General features: G+C 40.2%; 1 protein-coding gene across 2 annotated transcripts in view; it reads left to right on the forward strand.

Annotated features, from left to right (window-relative positions):
* tmtc2b (transmembrane O-mannosyltransferase targeting cadherins 2b) overlaps window positions 1-18,914 on the forward strand; it is an 81,405-nt gene extending 62,491 nt beyond the window's left edge. For both annotated transcript variants that reach the window (XM_063480121.1, XM_063480122.1), the window contains exons 9-12: window positions 6,472-6,553; window positions 8,982-9,096; window positions 12,591-12,654; window positions 16,497-18,914. In XM_063480121.1, the coding sequence (XP_063336191.1) occupies window positions 6,472-6,553; window positions 8,982-9,096; window positions 12,591-12,654; window positions 16,497-16,676 (441 nt within the window). In that variant the 3' untranslated portion in view covers window positions 16,677-18,914. The remainder of the gene's footprint in view (window positions 1-6,471; window positions 6,554-8,981; window positions 9,097-12,590; window positions 12,655-16,496) is intronic.
* The last annotated feature ends 290 nt before the right edge of the window (window positions 18,915-19,204 follow it).

Consider the following 19,204-nt stretch of genomic DNA (forward strand, 5'->3'; position numbering starts at 1 on the left):
TTAATCAACTGCCTAGAGAGCACTCGAATCTCTACACTAAATGGAAAGAAAGCTAACACTGCCCGGCATCTTCCAGGTCAGCAAATGAAAGTGACACCTGTCTTGTGTTTTACTAATGAAAAAAATGGAGGTATCTCCAGTACAGGAGCAGTTTCCAGAGTCCTTGAGTTTATGAGGAGCTGGTCTTGCGGTGGGGTCGTGCAGTCGTTCGGTGATAGACTGCAGCTAGACGTACATACTCGGAAAAGTGCTGAGAAACAAAGTAGTCAGATCTGAAAAGGACTGTCAGAAGACAAATAAACAAATCAGATAGAGGCTTGCTTAGAAGGTCAAAAAAAAGGGTGGAGGCTTTGTGTTCAGCAGACACCCCTTCATCCACTGCCTGGGCCCTAATGAGAGAGCCTGCAGCAGTGATATCTGGATTTCCAGCAAACGGCTGCACTCTTCCTGGCCCTGGCCCTTTTTATTTCCTTCATGGAAACAGAATTCTTTTCAAGTTTGTTTCATTTATAGTTTTTCCTGAATCATCATTTTGTGAATATCCTCACTGATAGGTGGAGGAATTTAACAGGCAAACCAATTTTTTCCACACTTTTTAGACATAATGTTAGCCTTTTTTGTGTCAACACATATAAAACCAAAAGCCTTGGAAATAAACTTGAAGTCAGTTACCACTTATATATCTGTATGGCACTGGCTACTGCCAGTAGCTAGTGAGCATAGCATAGCACATGAATTGGAAATAAAAAGCTTGGCTCCGGGGATCACTAATTAACACGTTATTTTTGGGCTGTTTAATCCATACAAAAACTGAGGTGTAAAAACCACACTTTGTGGTGTTATAAGATTTTTATGTGCCAAAAGTTACTGAACCCAGCCAGGAAATAGTTTGGCATATACCCCTAAAGAAAAAAACAAAGAATGTGTCTTTTTTTTTTGGTGTGTTTTGTACAGATTGTAGGCTTGGACGGGCCGACTGCTTCTGCATTTTTTGAGTCTTCAGAAAAACCACAAAGTGTCTTTCATCTGAATTGCTGAAGTGCTGTACAGTTGTGGATCATTATTATTAGTCCTCTGCACACTGGCGGTAGATTGATTTGCCGTTCTGTCCGCTGACCGGTTGCCAGCTGAAAGAATAGATCAACTGGCAACGCAGATAAAACTCATTAAGTTGACATGATTCCTGTGAAAAATTCAATGGAACCAAAACCCATCAGCAAGGACGGTTTCAGGGAATAACTCAATACTTTAAAGGAGAGTATTAAGACTTGGTAAAGTTGATTCAGAGAAGAAGTCTGTGAGCTGTGAGGAGAAACTCATTTTATTTAGGAAAGTGTTATTGATTTGGGGGAAAGTAGAGTTCAAACCTTCGGGGATAAATCTCTGTAGCTCTCTGACCATGATGGATGGTTTAGGGGTCTTGAACCCCTGTGATCCCTTGAGTGCAAATGAAAGTGCGATCAAAGATGGGATCTAACTTACTTGGATAGGCTTACAGTGACTCTATTCTTTAAAGGAATTTCTGAAAGATTTTATTGAAATGTGTCAGAAAAATGTTACCCGTGAACAGAGGCTGTCGTTTAATATGTACCGACCCCGGCGTTTAATATGATCCAAAGCAGTGCAGGAAGAGCAGCCGTCTGTCATCTCCCACCTCTGCCCTCCCTGTGCAACAACTGTGAGTGATGAAGACACTTCAGATGCTGTCAGGGACTTTGAGGTTCAAATCCCTCTGGGAGAGGCTGCAATATAAGGTTTAGCAGCAGGGTCAGAGAAGGGTGAGTGGTGGGTGGCGGAGCGAGCCTTTCTGTGGCTGCTGAGGCGCAGAGAGACGGTGTGGATGGTGAGAAGGACAAACAGGAAGAAAGGGAGAGTTAATCGCACAGATCAGTATTGCATTCTCAGCCCTGCTGACCCCCCTGCACCTTCACTGACACCCTAAAGGAGCAGGATGTGTTGTTGGTTGTGCATAATTATAATTATAATGCTCGCAATATTGGATTCAACTAACACAGTACAGGTTTCATTCATAATAACCTCGACACTTACAGAGCCAGGGATACATCTGCAGTTTGCCCAATGTTATCAGGAGATTTGAGGTGTGAGGCGTGCACAAATGAGCTCAGCGCGTGTGCGACAAACAGGAGAATATTACACAATAAGTCACCTTGCATAACAAGTAGATATCCGACAAAGCTGTATTCACATGTACTCAGCAGATGTTTGTATGTTTGCATGCTAAACTAGTGTTGGACAATGACAAACAGACTTTAAACAAATTCTACTTACCATTAAACCCAAACAGCCACATCAAAGTATCTTTTAGTTGGCTGAGAAACCCAAGATACGATATCTCCACATGGTAGCGACTTGGTTACACCTTTAGCTCATGTCCTAAAGCACATCCTGCTTTATTAACTGTTTTACAATGACCAATGAAGTGATATGTTTACTGGAGTAATAAACAGAGTACAGTCATCATTTATAGACGGGGTTCTTTCCATCCCTTTCTCGTGCTGCATTGGTCATACCTTAGATGAAAGCTATTCCTATTTATTGCCACTCATAATCATAGCTTTATATATATATATATATATATATATATATATATATATATTAGGGGTGCAACGATACACAAAATTCACGGTTCGGTTCGATACTTTGGTGTCACGGTTCGATATTTTTTCGATACAAAAAATGTTCATGCCTTTTTAATTTGTCATTTATTAAAATTATAAATATATATTTTAACTCAAAAGTACAGTTTTTAAATTTAATGCTGCTGAAACAACAAAGTAATAAATCTATCTGATCGAGAAATCACTCATCTTTGGAAAAGAGAGTTTATTACAGAGAAATGGCTCTTTCCAAAATAAAAGCTATACTATACGCTTCTTCTGGGGTATACTCTCAGCAGCATATTAAACATATCAGGTCCCCATAAGGAGAATCATGTGCTAACGGCTGTCTAAATGACTCGGGTAAAGTTTGTAGCATGTGTGCTTGTTGTTTTTGTCTGCTTCCACTTGTCTTTGCACTAGGATGATGTCGGCGTAAATGTGCAGTCATATTCGTTGTGTTCCCACTAGTGCTGTCACCGTTAATCTCGTTGAAATGACGTTAACGCCACAACACGGCAAATCTCCGTTAACGAGCTACTGCGGATCGCCCTGTGCGTGGGGCTGGACGGCGTCAACACGTTAACGAGCTAACTGCGCTAACGCACTAGTTCCCACCCATGTAATTGAGCATTGCGTGGCACATCCGACATACTGTTTTACTTTTGTCCATGATGCGCTTACCTTCAGGGTCATACTTCACATGAAGACCAAAATAGTTCCAAAGGCCAGATCTGAATGAGGGTGGGGGAGGTTCAATTTGCCATGTTGCAACGAGCTAAGCTTCTGTCTTGCTAGCTTGCGCTGCGCTCAGTGGATCTGCGCTCGACAGTGCAGCCTAGGCGGAGTAGTCGAACGCAGATCCACTGAGCTCTCAACACAGACAGCATCGTCAGAAGAAAAGTTGATAAAATAAATTTAAAATTTTGTATTGTTCGATACATATGCGTACCGAACCGAAAGCACTGTATCGAACGGTTCAATATCGATACGAGTATTGTTGCACCCCTAATCAGTGGCAGTCCTAGCCTGTTTGGCGCCCTGGGCAAACACTCCCTCTGCCCCCCCCCCCCCCCCCCCCCCCCCCACACACACACACACACACTCACACATAAAACATATTAAGGATTGTACAATAACATAAAACTGCTGTCGGAACCACACTGAATTTCACCAGAGAAACACACACAGACACATATGAAGAGAGAGAGAGTATGCATTGTATGCAAACGGCTACCAAACAGCCATCATAATTCGTCATACAATGAGAACAGGACAAATCAACAATTGACAATGACTAATTAATATTAAAATCTGTAACATAATGTATTGTTTGGAGTTTAGTCTGTTAGTGTTACTATTTTTACCATTTCTTCTTGGAGCAACTGTAATCCACATTATTTCTTTAGGGATTAATAAAGTATTCTGATTCTGATTGTTTCAGGATGACCTGCCATTATCCAATGACACATCTGCTTACCTGTATCTTTTGCTTGTTTCTCCTCCTCTTCTTTTCTCTTTGTTCTAAACTGAGCACCTGTTGGCTTTGAACTTTTCTTGTCCATCTTAAATTGGTTTTAATTTGCACTCCAGTATGAACACCCATCCCCCCAACCCGAGGATCACCACAACATAACCTAACAGACCTACACCTTAGTTCACAGATTCACTTTGTCTAGGGTTTATTTCTGGGATTTCACACAACCCAGGATTCAAATCATGAATACATAATGGACTTGGATTTACATCATTATGAATGAAATGTGCTCTGTTTGGAAGCAGCCGCCCCCCCTCCCCTTTTGACGGGTTGTGTGTGAGACTTTAAATCATCAAACTGTAAATTATAAATTTTAAATTGTTATTGATCCCTTTACCCCTAGTCCTAAGTGCATATTTATTTTCTTACTCTTCTTATATTTATTGTTTGTTTACTTGCACTGCTGTAACTGGAGCTTCGTTGTCTCGTCTTTCGATATACTGGACTGTATGTAGCGGAGATGACAATAAAGTTTACTTTGACTTCAGCAGCAAGCAGGTGCACTGAGGGCTCTCGCTCTGTATCATAATGTCTGGTGTTTTCGTGTTTGTTGGTTCGTTTTTATTTTGTTTTATTTTGCGAGTTGGTTATTAGATGCTGCTCCAGCCACCAGTGAATCCCCCGCCGCCCCGCCCTCTCCTCCCTGTGCCGCAAGCAGCAGGTGCACCTCGCAAACGGAGGGCGCCCTTACTCCCAGCAAATAGGCGACAGAAAACCGATCGGTGCCTATGCCATTCCCAATATGCGCTGGCTGATGTCGGGACAGCATGAGTACGAGCAATTTTTTTTTTTTTTTTTTTGCCGATGCCCGTGATGCCGCCCCCCACCACGTTGCCGCCCCGGGCAACCGCCCGTATCAAAAACCGCTACTGCCCCTAATATATATATATAAAGATTGTTTTCGTCTGATTAAGGGGATTCTGTGAAATTAAAAAGGGTAGCACAGTTATTAATTTTGACCTATAATAAACGATTTTTTAACAAGTAATAAAAAAAGAAAAAAGTTGTTACATTTTTGAGGTCCTACCAACATCTCGCTTATTCTGTGTATGGTCTCTGTTAATATTCTTAACGTGTCACAGTCCACATCTTTCATGCACTTAGAACTAAAACCCATTTCAGTCTGTCAAAGTTTAAGCTGTAGAGGTTTAATAACTGTAGGTCTTTGTTGTAAAAAGCAGCTGGCGGTAAAATGTTTGCATTCCCCCATCTGTGAATATAAGTATAAAAATACACAAAAGTGATGCTTTTCAGAATGAAACTTGGACACAATCAGCTCTGTTAAACGTATCCTTGGCACAGGCTTAATTTTCTGCAGCATCAATGGAAACTACACTCAAATGTTTACATTAGAAATTTCTGTATTTATTGAATCTACCGCTCACTGAAAATGAAGTCTGCTGTTATTAATACGATATAGGGCACATTCCTTCTGTATGACTGAACTGAAGTTCTGCGCTCAGTGTCACACTCATTCAGGTTGTTTTTACTGGCTTTGCATAATCCAGTAATGCCTTAGTATATTAGTCTGGTACAACTCCAACTTCATGAGAAGGCTTTATCTCTCTCTAAAATGCATACTGATGGTTGCATTATTAATGCATCAGCTTTTATCGATGAGTGCACATGGTTAATTGTTGATCAGATGACATCTGGTGCCCAACTGAGATCAGCGATGTGTCAGAGTCCCAGTTGGCACTTCTATTGGCCAGCTGCTCGGTTCTGTTAGAGCTGTGATTGGTTACATGTCACAGTGTAAAGGGCCTGAGGAAGCTTTTGCAGTCCGCAGGGCTTCAGTGTGTCTTCTTCTCATCATATTATGCTCGCCCCCCTCCGGTATGGATTCTTTCTGGAACATAAAAATAAAAATCATATGTGTTTGTGTGCAGTACACCTGTACTTGAGGCATTATAGACACAAGCCTTTCTGTTTTCTCCTCTTCCCTACTCACTATCTTGTTTAATAGCAGTTAGGCCACACACACTGACAATCTGCAACTATGCTCCGGAAGTGCTATTTGCAAAGATAATATGTTTAATGAATGAGACTTTACCCTGTCTGGTCTGCTGTGCTAAACGTGACAGTGTCTGCTTTTGTGGGACGACACATGAGCCTGACAGAATAACAGTAGCGATCCGTGTGTTTCGTGTCTATTTGTTAAGATTTATTGTTAAAGTACGTCTGTGGTTGGAAGAGGGACATTAGGTATACACAGAGGTATTTTGGCTGTTGAGTCGAGTGTGGTGTTTTTAGACTGAGTAGCTTTGAGGAGCAGTTGAAACAATAATGACACTGTGTTTAATCCATCTCTCTCAGGGGCAGAAAACAGAAGCGGAGAGGTACTTCCTCAAGGCCATCCAACTTGATCCCACAAAAGGCAACTGCTACATGCATTATGGTAAGCACAGATATATATTTCTCTTCCAGTCTGACTCACACCAGATTTCTTCTTACATTTCAAATATTTGATTTGGAAATTTCACGCATACATGCTGCACTGGTGCAAGACGAGCACTTAGCCGGTTGTTTGTACAACAGTGTTGGCTGACCCTTCTGCCATTTCTTTTTTTATTCTTTTTGATTAGTTGAGAGTCACAGGAAGCAGGGTTGATTTCCTTAGATTGTTCACTGATTTGATGGGTGTACAGAACGTGACAATTTTAGCGTATGCCTCTTCTCAAGCTTTCCATTAATCAGCAGTATCACCTCCTGGATTTAATTTCTTTCATAGTACCTTTGAGTTTGTAAAAGCATTTAAAGCCTTGTCTTTATGATGGGTTCGCTCACTATCTTTGCACCAGGTCGCAAGTGACATTTAAGGTAATTGGTTAATGGTGGATTTTTGCATTTTGTTGAGTACTGTGTGTGTGTAGGTTAATTGTCCAGCCAAAGAGGATATCGATTGCATTGATCCAAGCACAGAGACAGTGTTAGCTCAAGAAATTACTAAACGGTACTAATAATAATGGAGATATAATATCCATATGGAACATCCATATAACATCATTTATCGTATTTCTGTTGGCCCAAGTAAAAATATGCATCAATTAATTTCTATTTCTTGTTCAGATCACAGCTATGGTTTAATTTACAAATATATCTATTTACAGCTAAACACATCAGGTCTGCCATATACTGCTGGGTTTTCATTACTTTAGATTGACTAAGTTGTTTGTTTTTCAAAATGTTTTTTTGTTTCTGAGACTGCAGCTTTCACAGAGTGTCCTCAGGCCTGAAGAAGACTCTTCAAAAAAGGTCTTAGAGTGCACTAAAAATCATCAATTTAATTTAGCTGTGTTTATTTGATCATTTTCACTTGCCTGCCTTAGGCAGCAATGCTAGTGATGTTTTTTTTCTTTTGTATTAAAAAAAGGCATACACTATCCTGCTACAAATGGTGCTGCAAGAGCTATTCAGTGTCATTTTTGCAGAGTTTCAGTCAGCATTATTAGAAGTGTACTGCCTCATTTGGGGCTTTTGAATTTTAGTTTAAAAAAATATGTAATAAGTAAAGAAGAAGTTAGCTGATTATTGCTTTCATCCATCTATTCTGCTGGTTACTAAGGTAAATTAATTACTTCCATTGTAGAATTTAGTCATATATGCCTGGGAATAGCATTAATAGGTGATACTTTTATGTTTAGACTTGCATTTCCAACTACTTAGGAAATTAAAGGGTCAAGTAAATTAATTATGCATACATTTTCTTTTTTTTCATAAATGTGGTAAGCCCTGAAGAAACTTTGATTGATTTATTTATTTCTTGTCCTAATTGGCCTAATTGTCACATGAAAACCTTGCGTGGCGTTCCCCAGGGGTCAGGTCTTGGTCCCATTTAATTCTCTGTCTATACACTGTGTAAGATAATCTGTAAATAATATAGTGTTAATGTTAGTTTTAACTGTTAGGATACTCAACATAAATAACATAAGTTATTTACTTAGCCCGAGTTCTTTTTATTCAGCTGTCCAAATCTGAAGTGTTGCTCGAAGGAAAGAAAAAACAAAACAAAACGTAGAAATCTGTCCTCCAACATTAGCTAACCCGCTCACAATCTGGGTATGAGCTTAAACTGACAGAATCGTACAGCCGTACTTTCTCCAATTAAGAAATGATGCAAAAGATAAAATTATTATATTTTAAGTAAAAGCATATTTTTGCTGTTGTGTATCAAAGTCGGGTCCGTTTTATTAGTTGATGTGTTTGTCTCTGACAGATTTGGTTTCATGTATCAAAAACAGTGCAAAACTGCAGATCTGAAGGTTTTTAGTGCACAGTTGCTGCCTAAAAACTCACTTAAAATATAGCTCTTGCCTTGTCCTGCACTAAATGCTCCAGTTTCATCCACAGTTATTAAAAAAATGCGCTTGGGTTCACTTGGTGGTTTAGCATCCTGGCACAGCATTGGAGCTTACCAAAATCAACAGTGTATTAATTCCCCCTAAACCTGGCTCTTACCGAGGGGTCCGCCCCGCACTCGGCCTTGTCAGGCTTCTATAATCCCCTCTCATTAGGCTGGTCCACAGAGGTTAACTGCAAGGCAGGCGCACCCGTAATAAGACATAACCCTCCTGCTGAAAACATTTTTATCCAAAAGGAACAGATCTATCAAGGCTGATAATCTGAACAAATGAGTCTGAAAGATAGCCAAGGAGAGATTTTATTCTGCACTTATATTTAATGTTTCATCATATTGTCACAAGGGCAGACTAGTCTGTCCCTCTGCCTAGGCCAAAAGAAACACTGCGAGGCCGTGTATCCCTACGTGCCCCTGTGGGGATCCCAAAGTGTTTTAATAATGGTGCTGTTCCCTTCTGCCCTGCCAGGTCAGTTTTTGTTGGAAGAGTCACGGCTGCTTGAAGCAGCAGAGATGGCAAAGACAGCTGCACGCCTTGACAGTGGGGAATTTGATGTGGTCTTCAATGCAGCCCACATGCTCAGGTATGTTTTTGATTGGCGTGATTTTTTTTCTCTTTCTTCAGGTTTGATGATTTCCTTAGTGCAAGAGCATGCATAAAGACACTGCATGTTTTTATTCTGCCTAGATGAGATGGGTGGGCCACAGTTTTCCGTGGCTGAGTAGAAAGAAAGCTGTGTATGAGAGAGGGAGGTCTACTGTCTGCACGTTTTATCCAGGGGCTTACACCATTCCTCAGCCTCTGTGATTTACTTGGCTATACTTTGTAATCCTCTTCTCTTGCTGCAGTGCCAGCTCTAGAACTCCTGGTTTATCTTAGTGCGTAGTGTAGCTATATATCTCAGAGTGCTGTCTCTCAAATTACATATACCACTCTGTCTCAGTCTTCCATCACTGGTCGGTGCTCATATTTGAAAGCATAATTACAAATTAGTGCAAAGTTCAGCTGTTGAGGCTAAGCAGGAAAGCCCACAAACTGTTGTTTGTGAATGAGAGCCATGTGTGGGATTGTATAAATACAGCTATGTGCCAACTTACTGAATGCTTCCCCCCTCCCCCTGAATAAACCTCCAACTTTATATTACCCAGTGTAGCGATTTCCTTGTTTAATTAGTCACCGTGGGCAACTCTCTGCATATTTGTCAAAACTACGACTGCCAGCTGTAAAGAAAGATAACTATTGGACAAGTGCTTCAGTTGACTCACCAGAGATCTGCAAAGTTACTGTGCTTAGGAGTACATCAGTGCACTCCCACTCAGCTTTGTTCAGCGTACCTCTTCTGATCGTGTAGTATCTTCACCACCAACAGTTTCAGGCATAGGGAGCCTCTCCTAGAGTCCAGACTCCTGGCAGCTAAGAGAGCATCAAGCAGCGCTCGGGTTGAACTCATCTCCGCCTGCTTGGCATGGGGTCTCACTCCCTCCACAGCTCATGTTCTTTATGTGTTTGTCTTGGACGTAGATGTGGAAAGCCCATCGGTTGGTGGGGACACAAGTGAATCTGCACAGGAGAGGGGAAGAGATTAAAAGGGGGAGCAGTAGCTCTCAAATTTGCAAATGTCGTTTATTATCCCTTTGGGCTTTTGGTTTTGACTATTTTGCTTTCAAACTAATAATTTTCATCTGCTTCGTTTTAAGAGTTCTTTTATTTTTTTTCACTACGAATGTAGGACAGGAAAAGTTGGGCAATAGTAAGGCCAAGAGGTACATGGTTGTACTTCCCATGAGCATGTCAAATGCCAGTGAAAGTGAAAAATTACACTGTGAAGTCGTAGAGTAAAGTACAATCTGTAGATTTCCAAAGGCAGCCCTGGGAAAAGCAAACATTATAAAACACACAAGCACTTTATCCACTCGCAGTTTACCTCATAGATTCCCAACTAAACCATATGCCATACCATAACCCCTTAGTACTGTACGTTGCTATCGTGCCATAATCTTAAGCATGCCGACTATGAGACCAAATGTAAATTTTGTGAAAAATTTGATGACTGCAACTAAGTGTTGAAATTGCAGCCCAATGTCATGCTTACAAGCAGAATTTGTCTTTGTTGTGATCTCGTTTTTTTAGGTGGCATCATTAGACAACAAGATCACTGGTTTTTAATTATGGACAAGAATTTTTTATTCCTCAAGGTTTTTTTTAAATTATTTTTTTATTTCATTAATGCATCGTTTTTGTCATCAGCCTCTCTCGCAGTTCCTGTGCTGGTATAGCCTTACAATAGCTCTTGTTCCAACGGTTGGCCTTCACTGTCTACAGTGCTCTCACAACCCACAGTCAGACGGCTCTAGGGGGTCCTGTAGCTCTGCTGGTTACAGTGTGGCAGCTTTCCAGTTCTCCTCTCTTAATGTGTTTATAAACGTGATAATGATATTATGGAATTAGATTTGTGCATTTTTCATCTCTGAAGGATCTGCTTTCTAAATATTATGCTGGCAAACAAACATATGGTTGTGGTTGGATGTGAAAGCCACATTTATAATCTCAGGACAAATTCAGCAACTCAAGTTGGTGTTTGGATCCCTGTTGGAATGTAAAATGCTTCTTTCTGAAACAAAAAAGGGAGAAACCCAGCCATAGCGTATTCCTTTGTATATCTGAATATGTAAGCAAACACAACGTATAACTTATTTAAGATCCAATTACAACACTTTGGCAGCGTCAGTCAGTTGACCCACTGTGGTCACAGACTTGAATATATCAACAACTACCATAAAGTTTTGTACAAACAGTCTTGAGAGGAAGAACGACTACTGACTGGGGTGATTTTTTTTCTATAGCACCACAATGATCTTCTTATTCATGGTGTAAGCTGAAGTGAACTGGAATGGACTGACACCAAATGATCACTAAACGTGGACACCCGTTAGAACATTAGCATTTAGCTAACACCAGTATGTGGCTAATGTTAGCCTCAGAGAGCTACAAGCTATTTGCTTGGCTTTGTTTTTCTGGAGGCTCTTTTTCTTCTATATAAAATATAAGGTATAGGTATTTTTTCTAACTCTGAATTATAAATCATCTCCTTCATTTGTTAAAATTAAAGGATTAAGATTTCACAAAACCAAACATAGATGTGTACGTAGGTCCAGACTTTCTCTGGAACTACGCAGATGACGATCTCATAATAAAGCACGACAGCCTAAGTGAAAGCATGGCTATAAAAGCTTCGCTTCCTTTGATCATTCCAACTTAACGGGCTCCACAGCCGGCCACTGTTGACTCCGTCCTTGACTATGTCAGTGTTAAATTGTTTTTAATTGGGCAATTGTTACCATAAGGGCACAGCCTGAAGCTGTGTGTCATAAAGGTGATTTCTGATATGCCAGAAAGTTAACAACAAGAAGTGTTTTGTGACCGAGGAGCCACCGGTTTATGTGCAGTAGTACAGTGGGTTATGAAAGCAGATGATGCAGCACAGCCGTGTTGTAACTGTAGTTTTCGTGTCCTCGGGAACAGTGTGTTTCTGGTTCCAGGGACTCATGCCGACAAGCCATCTGCTCAAAAATCCTTTTTGTCACAATTTGGCATATGCAGCATATTTTGGAGCATTCGATCTGTACGCTCTGCTGTCCTGTTTTGGTTTTGGGGTTTTTATTGATGGTATGATTACGTTTCTGTTTTAATGGTGTTTGCACAGTTTAACTATCTCAATATCTATCAAGTGTTGCAACCCAAATTTTTCCAGACTAAATGTAAACAGATATGTACAGTGAATATTCCAGATGAGCCTCGGTTTCTTGGTATGCAATGAACTAGATGTCCTGACCTCAAGGTTCAATTATAACAGAAAGTGCTTGCAGTGCACTGCTCAGCACAGATGTTATCGAAAGATGCTATCGAACGAGAAGCCTACGGGCGATTGGATTGGCTTTTCTCATCCCTCATGCTGTTCCTCTGCGTTACTTTCTCACTGACCCTCGAGCGCTAGTAAACACGAGGGGTTCAAGGCCTCATCCGAAGCCAGCAGCAATAAAAATGAGTAATGACCGCCTCTCTGTTTTCCTTTTGCAGACAAGCCAGCCTAAATGAGGCAGCCGAGAAGTATTACGGACAAGCAGCGAGCCTGAGACCCAACGTGAGTAAAACCACAGCTAGCTAATCTTCCCCCGTTACTATTTACTCTGATGGACAATGCGCAATTGCAGTCTGGGTGGTTTTCCAGTATTATTACTCTCTGATCTGCTTTTGCACAACACCATGCATTGTCAATGGATCTCAGACAGATGAATGCTAGGTTTTTACTAAGCCCAGAGATTTGCTTGTCCAACATCCATCACCAACTTCAAAGGAGAGGCCAGGGTAAGCAGAATGAAAAGAATAATGATAATAACACTGAGTCAGGGGACTGTGACGTCTTGAAAATGAATGGGATCCAGTCTTTGAGAGCTCTGACAGGGAGGGTCAAGTTGTTTAAGTGAGGGTCACAGAAGGAGCAAAGTATGTTTGGCATGTGGTCACCCTGTTTATTCCTGCGTCTTGATTAAAAGAAATCAGTTTGCGATTAATGATCAACTATATCTGAACAATGATATACAGACAAAGCAAAGTCTAGTGTTAGGACCACATAAACCCTGGTATAACGCAAACAAATAATGACAAATGGAGCAACCAAAACTTGAGTATAACAGAGGAATTAGATGTTTTTTCCATACATGACGAAATTCAAAGAGCTTAACTGTTCAGATCCCTGACCGTTCCCACTGATACTTTTTCTGATGTCTAAATAATTACTGTCAACTGCCTCCACCCAAAATGCACAGCCATCGTTGATTAGATGTTTATAGGCCGCTTATTGTGCTCCACATTGCCGACAATAGACTGAGGTAGAGCTGCTGTGTTTTCTGTGTGCCCAGCTAAGTGAGGAACGAGGAGATGTGAAATACTCTTCTTTAAATAACAATAACAATAATAATAAAAATTATACATTTTATAGCTTTTAATGAATCCCGTCGGTATTGTACATCAAATATTGCAGTTTTTTACATATGATGGGATGATTTATGAGCATGTTTAAAGCATAACTGGGTTCTGAAAGGTTTACAGAGTACAAACTCATTATCGATAACACATCGATTTTGTGATTTAATACATTTGAACAGCAAAACACACATCACCATGGAGTCTCACATCAGGTTCCTGTCATTAATCCATAAGGGACTCTTTCATACACAACTACAGCCAGTTTGGAGTTAACAAGTTGGCTTCAAACAGTTTGGAGAGTGTATGAAATACACACAACACCATTTCTGTGTCAGTGTTGTTCAGTTCGTCTGTAAATTAAAGTCTCGAGATGTTTGTGTACTCCGTAGTCCTCGTCCACATGCAGATGCACTGTTTTGCCCCTGTCGGGCCCATTTTTTGGGAAACTTTTTGTTATTTGTGTTGCTTTACAGCTGAGGCATTATTATAATTTAGCATCTTCATCCATCTTCCTTACCTTTATCCTTTGTTCTTTCCAATGTGATTTGACTTAAGCCATGTACGCTGTCTATCTTCATTTGTCATTTCATGCTTTACTGCGACTTGACTCTTTGCTCTCCAAAGGCCCTGGTGTTTTATATTAGGCACGTATGTCTGCTTGCTTTGAGTGAGAGAGGACACTCCCTTCCATTCAAAGGATTTAATCCTTCAGTCCTACAGTTCCTTCAATCTAGATAAACTAAATCCGGTTGGATGCTTGCTTAGCATCAGTTGCTCTCTATAACCTATGACATCTGCCCTTTCAAAGTTTCCAACTTTATATGGATAGTCTTTGCTTAAATGGCTATTTAAAGTCATTACAGCCAGGTCATTCAACACCTGGTTTTACACTGAACATTCACAACCTCTATAGCATATGTTGCTTTACAGTCTAGGCTAATATGCTCTGCATCTGGACATGCCTCTGCTCCTGCATGCCGATTTCAGCAAGGGTGGGGAGGCGGAGAGGTTACAGAGCAGCAGGAAATGAGAAAAAAATAAAAGCTTTTGACAAGCCAGTGTTCTGCAGTGTGTTGCAAGGGCTAGGAAGAATGCAGAAACGGGGGTATAAATCACAAACGGCTTAGATATATGAAGAAGGGGGAGAAGCAAAGGCTTTTAGTAGTCTTTAGCTTTGAGTCTGCAGGGTAGACTTAGGAGGGAAACAAAATTCAGGGATTGCTAAGTTGTGCATGGGTGAAAAGAGCAATCTTTGAAGCTATGCTGCAGCTGTGCTAAGAAGAAAACCAGCACTCTGTGGATTTTCTACCCAGGAGTCACTGCACAGTGTTTCACATGTTACACCACTCATCAGTAAGTGTCCTGGGGAGCGGTAAAAAGTGTGAATACAAGCTTTGTAAGCTTTCTGGAAAACATTTACTTCTATTCTCCAGGATCCCATCCATTCAAACCCTGACTTTGACTGGACAGAGTTTGTTTGTTAAAGTCTTGCTGCCCACCTGCTTCTGTGAACTCACACATGTATTAGAAAGAGACAATGACATTTTTTGTTTTTTGTTAACACACAATACATCAATACATTGTGGCTCTATTTATGTGTCGTCCTCTCACTGTCACTTTCAACTGTGTCCATCTGTATAAGAAGAAATACTTTGGCTCACAATTTTCTGACTTTTAAAATGCACCAACTTGTAAACTGAAGCCTGGCAGTTATTCTATGATTTAAACATCCAATGATGGGTCAAAAAGAAGGTAATTTAGAGTGCCTCAGAATTACCCCAGCCATTAAATTCAAGAACCCTGGCTGCTAGCAGAACAAATTTAGTTTTGCCAGGATGCTTTAAATTAAAAAAAAATCCTCTCCAACGAGCTACAGTAGAGGTCGTGTCAGTCCTTCCTTTGGGCCAGGCATGTGTTCTATGTTTTACATTTTATGTGTTTACAGCAGAAAATGGTTTTCTCTCAAGGGGACAGTGGTATAGTTGGACTATACTGGTTGAATTCTGCCAAAGAGAAAAGCACTCTCCTTCTCATTAAAATGGAAATCATGCATAGAGTATCACTCATCCTACTCTGGCACTGGAAAAATGGTGAAATGTTTTGTAAGCGAACAGTCCAGCAAACGGCGCCGTTCACATAATTCCTCGTAGTTGGGAATATATGAGACAAAGGCTCATAGCTTCTGTGCTTATAGTAAAAAAGGTCTTTCTTTTTTTTAAATTTTAACATCCTCGTATCCTAGGAATTACAATTATAGAAATCACGATAGTCCGAAGCAGTAGCCTCACTACACGATTAGACATGTTTTTCACATTTCAAACTGAAATAGCGATCAGATGTGGCCCTTCCCTAGCCCTGGATCTGACATGATTGCACCCCAGACACATTTCCTGTAGTTTGGTCCTCATGACTCACTCATTGCACCGCTGATGATTTTGCCCCTCGGCACTAACGGGAATAAACAGTATATTCATCTCAACCCACTTCAAAGTCGCGGTCGCTCCCTCTGACATCTATGGCCACAGACAAGACACAGAGACACGCAAAGCAGCATGGTTACCAAACTCCAAACAGGGTCTGGGTGATCAGACGAACAGAAACCACTGTGTTAAAGCATCATGTGATGAAAAAATACTTTCTTTATTTAAGCCTCACCTCTGGCATTTTCTCTTGCTTTTGTCATAAGAGACAAGTTACTGTTACTCATTTTTTCCATTTCCATTAAATTATGTACATCCCAAAGTGTGAACAGATGGACTTTATGTGCATTATTTATCAGCCCGTGGATGTAGTAAAATTTGAATTTTTTATTAAAACATGTCTCTAGTTAAAACACTGTCCTGTTAGCTCCCGTTTGCTATGTCCCAGGCAGCTGTGTTTGTACCAACTACACTAGTTTATAAACTGTTGCATTGTCTTTTAAGCTTAATCTCTGAATCCAATTGATCTTACCCTAAAATAACTAAGATCGCTCTCTTTTTTCTTCTTAAATTTCAGTACCCTGCAGCTTTGATGAATCTTGGGGCAATCCTCCACCTCAATGGGAAGCTGCAAGAAGCTGAAGCCAATTACCTCCGAGCACTTCAACTAAAACCAGATGATGCCATCACCCAGTCCAATTTGCGTAAGCTGTGGAACATCATGGAGAAACAGGGCTTGAGGACCACGAGCCCCTGAGCTCAAGAGAACCCGCCTACTCGCCATCTGCACACCAGACCCGGGAAAAGGACAGCCTACACGCTCCTCATTTGCTCTTCTCATCCAGGAAAGATGGAAGAGACTCAGGGAGAATGTTTGCTCAAAGAGGCCGTGACTGTACCACACAGCTCTCCTAGTGACGCCTGAGCTTCGCATACACCTCAGGCCAGCAACTTTCCTCACGATCATTGCTCACAGTTTGGCAGACGTTATGTGGTATTTGGACTTTTAAGTACTTTTTTCAAAATTAAGGCTTTTCTTTCCTTTATAACAAAAGCACTTGAAGTAAGACCAGGTACATCCTTTAACATTTGAGATGGATTATACGTAAACTAAGCAATTCTGCTGAAAGGTTTCTCAAAAAGAATTGTTGAACTGGGTAAAATTTAATATTAGAGATAAAAGAGAGGAAAGGATCTCATAACGCTGCACTGGGGGGGAGCGGGTAGTTTCCATCACCATTAAATGAAGTTCTTGGTTTGACCAGATACTCCACTTTGATCATGAAGACAGTATATGAAGAACTAACAACATTCAAAATCACAACTTAAATTTATATCTCAAATCTCCAGCTTGTGTACCGATTCATAGTCTCAGTGATGAAATTTGTTCATTAGAATATACACACCATTTGTAGCACTCTCCTAATATTCGGTGACAACTTGAAAAAGGGAATTTAATTTGTTAGCCATTGCAGCACAACAGTAGCCTCTGCAAATGTTCCGCTTTGCAAAACCCAGCATATTTTGGCAGGTAAGCTCAAAAAGTGAAGAAAAATTTGCAATGTAATGACTTAAAAGGTGTAATATCTTTTTCATGAGTGTAGCAGGAAGTGTTTTTATCATTACAGATCTTCTCTGCATTGGTTAAGAAGTCACCATGGCAGTTAAGAAACTATACATAGAAATGTTAAGCTACCTTCCTGTGGAAGTAACAGACAAAAAATAGGTAGGTACTGTAGATTCAGGTACACCTCCTTGCTACATGCCCGAAGCTTTTATAGAAGAGTGTGTAAGGACCTTAAGCAGATGAAGGAGTTCTTCTAACCAAATACAAAAAACTATGCTGATGCACACCTTTTAACCACAGAACAGTGCACAGTCATGGTGCATTTGAGGGAAATATTTTAATGCCTTTATGTTGATATAAGTAAGTTTAGTGTGTGTGTGTGTGTGTGTGTGTGTGTGTGTGTGTGTGTGTGTGTGTAAATTAATTCTAATATATACCTACATTGTGTATAGTATCAAAAAAATCATCGAAAGCAGCAAAAAAGTAGCCAGACACAAATTTGACTCTGCGTTACTGAGCAAGTTTGGCTTTTTACATTATTACAGTATTTCTCACATTGTCAGTCTTTCAGTCTCATTTGTACATATTCTGTGTAATTTGTTTGTTTTGTTTATTGTCAGCAAGTGAAACAGCACCTTCCCAGAGGTATCAGCATGTACCATATTTGGAATAATTTGTTTGTTATTGGTCACAAACCTCTCAGCTATCCGTGTCCTTTGTTTATTTCATTTTAAGTTATTGCTCTGTGTTAACTAGCAGCAGAACCAGCTGGTACTGTGTTTTTAGATGTAAAAAGAAGGAAACGACAGCTGTTATGTTTACTCCTGTGGTCATTATGGAGTAAATACCCAGTTCTGTGGCCCGTCGTGGGTAAATACAGAGCAGTGTCTACAACGGATGGTAACGTTTTTTGAGTTTATGTCATTTGTTACAGTCATAATGCTATAACACCGTTCTGTTTTTAACTATGATGGTGACAGTGAAATGTTCACTAAGATTCACAGTTCACATTAATTCCTAGCAGCGTATGTCACACACATCAGACATATCGTGTTATTATCACATGTATATATAAAGTGTTTATGAAGAAACACTGACAACTTGTTTTAATGAAGGTGTTTGAGAAAAAAAATGTTTCACTCTGTGTCTCTGCTCAGGGATCTCAAGCGGTGGGCTATTGCAGAAACTTGTTCACGGAGCGTTTACTAAATTAAAATTTATTTTTGAAAGTTGTTGTATTTGTATAAATTATCGAGCTTTGTAGCCCCATTTTTTTCTCCTTTTTGTATTATAAAATGAACAATGTGCCAGAGTAGATCTTTCTTCCCAGTGGTGTTCCTCTTTGTTTTGGTTGTTTGTCTGCTTATTTTTTTGTTTGTTTGTTTGTTTGTTTGTTTTCCACAATAAATTTATGGTGTTCTGCTTTGACGAGTGCCTGTGCAGCCATTATTGCTGATAGTGTGGGTCACAGATTGATATTAAGGTTTTGCCAGTCACACTTTGGAGCAACAGCTCGAGTTTTACATCAAATTTCCGTTGTATTAAGCCTTAATGGGGTGATCGTCCATGCTGTGGAACAGCTTTTACAGGGTATATAAAGTTGCCCCCTGTAAATTTGCTAAAATGTGTCATAAAATCAACTCAAATGAATTTCCTCTGCTTTGATCTTTGTACAACAAAGGAGACATGTAAATATTCCCATATGGAAGGGGTAGCAG

This window comes from Pelmatolapia mariae, linkage group LG7 (assembly GCF_036321145.2).
Source record: "Pelmatolapia mariae isolate MD_Pm_ZW linkage group LG7, Pm_UMD_F_2, whole genome shotgun sequence".
NCBI classification, from domain to species: Eukaryota; Metazoa; Chordata; class Actinopteri; order Cichliformes; family Cichlidae; genus Pelmatolapia; species Pelmatolapia mariae.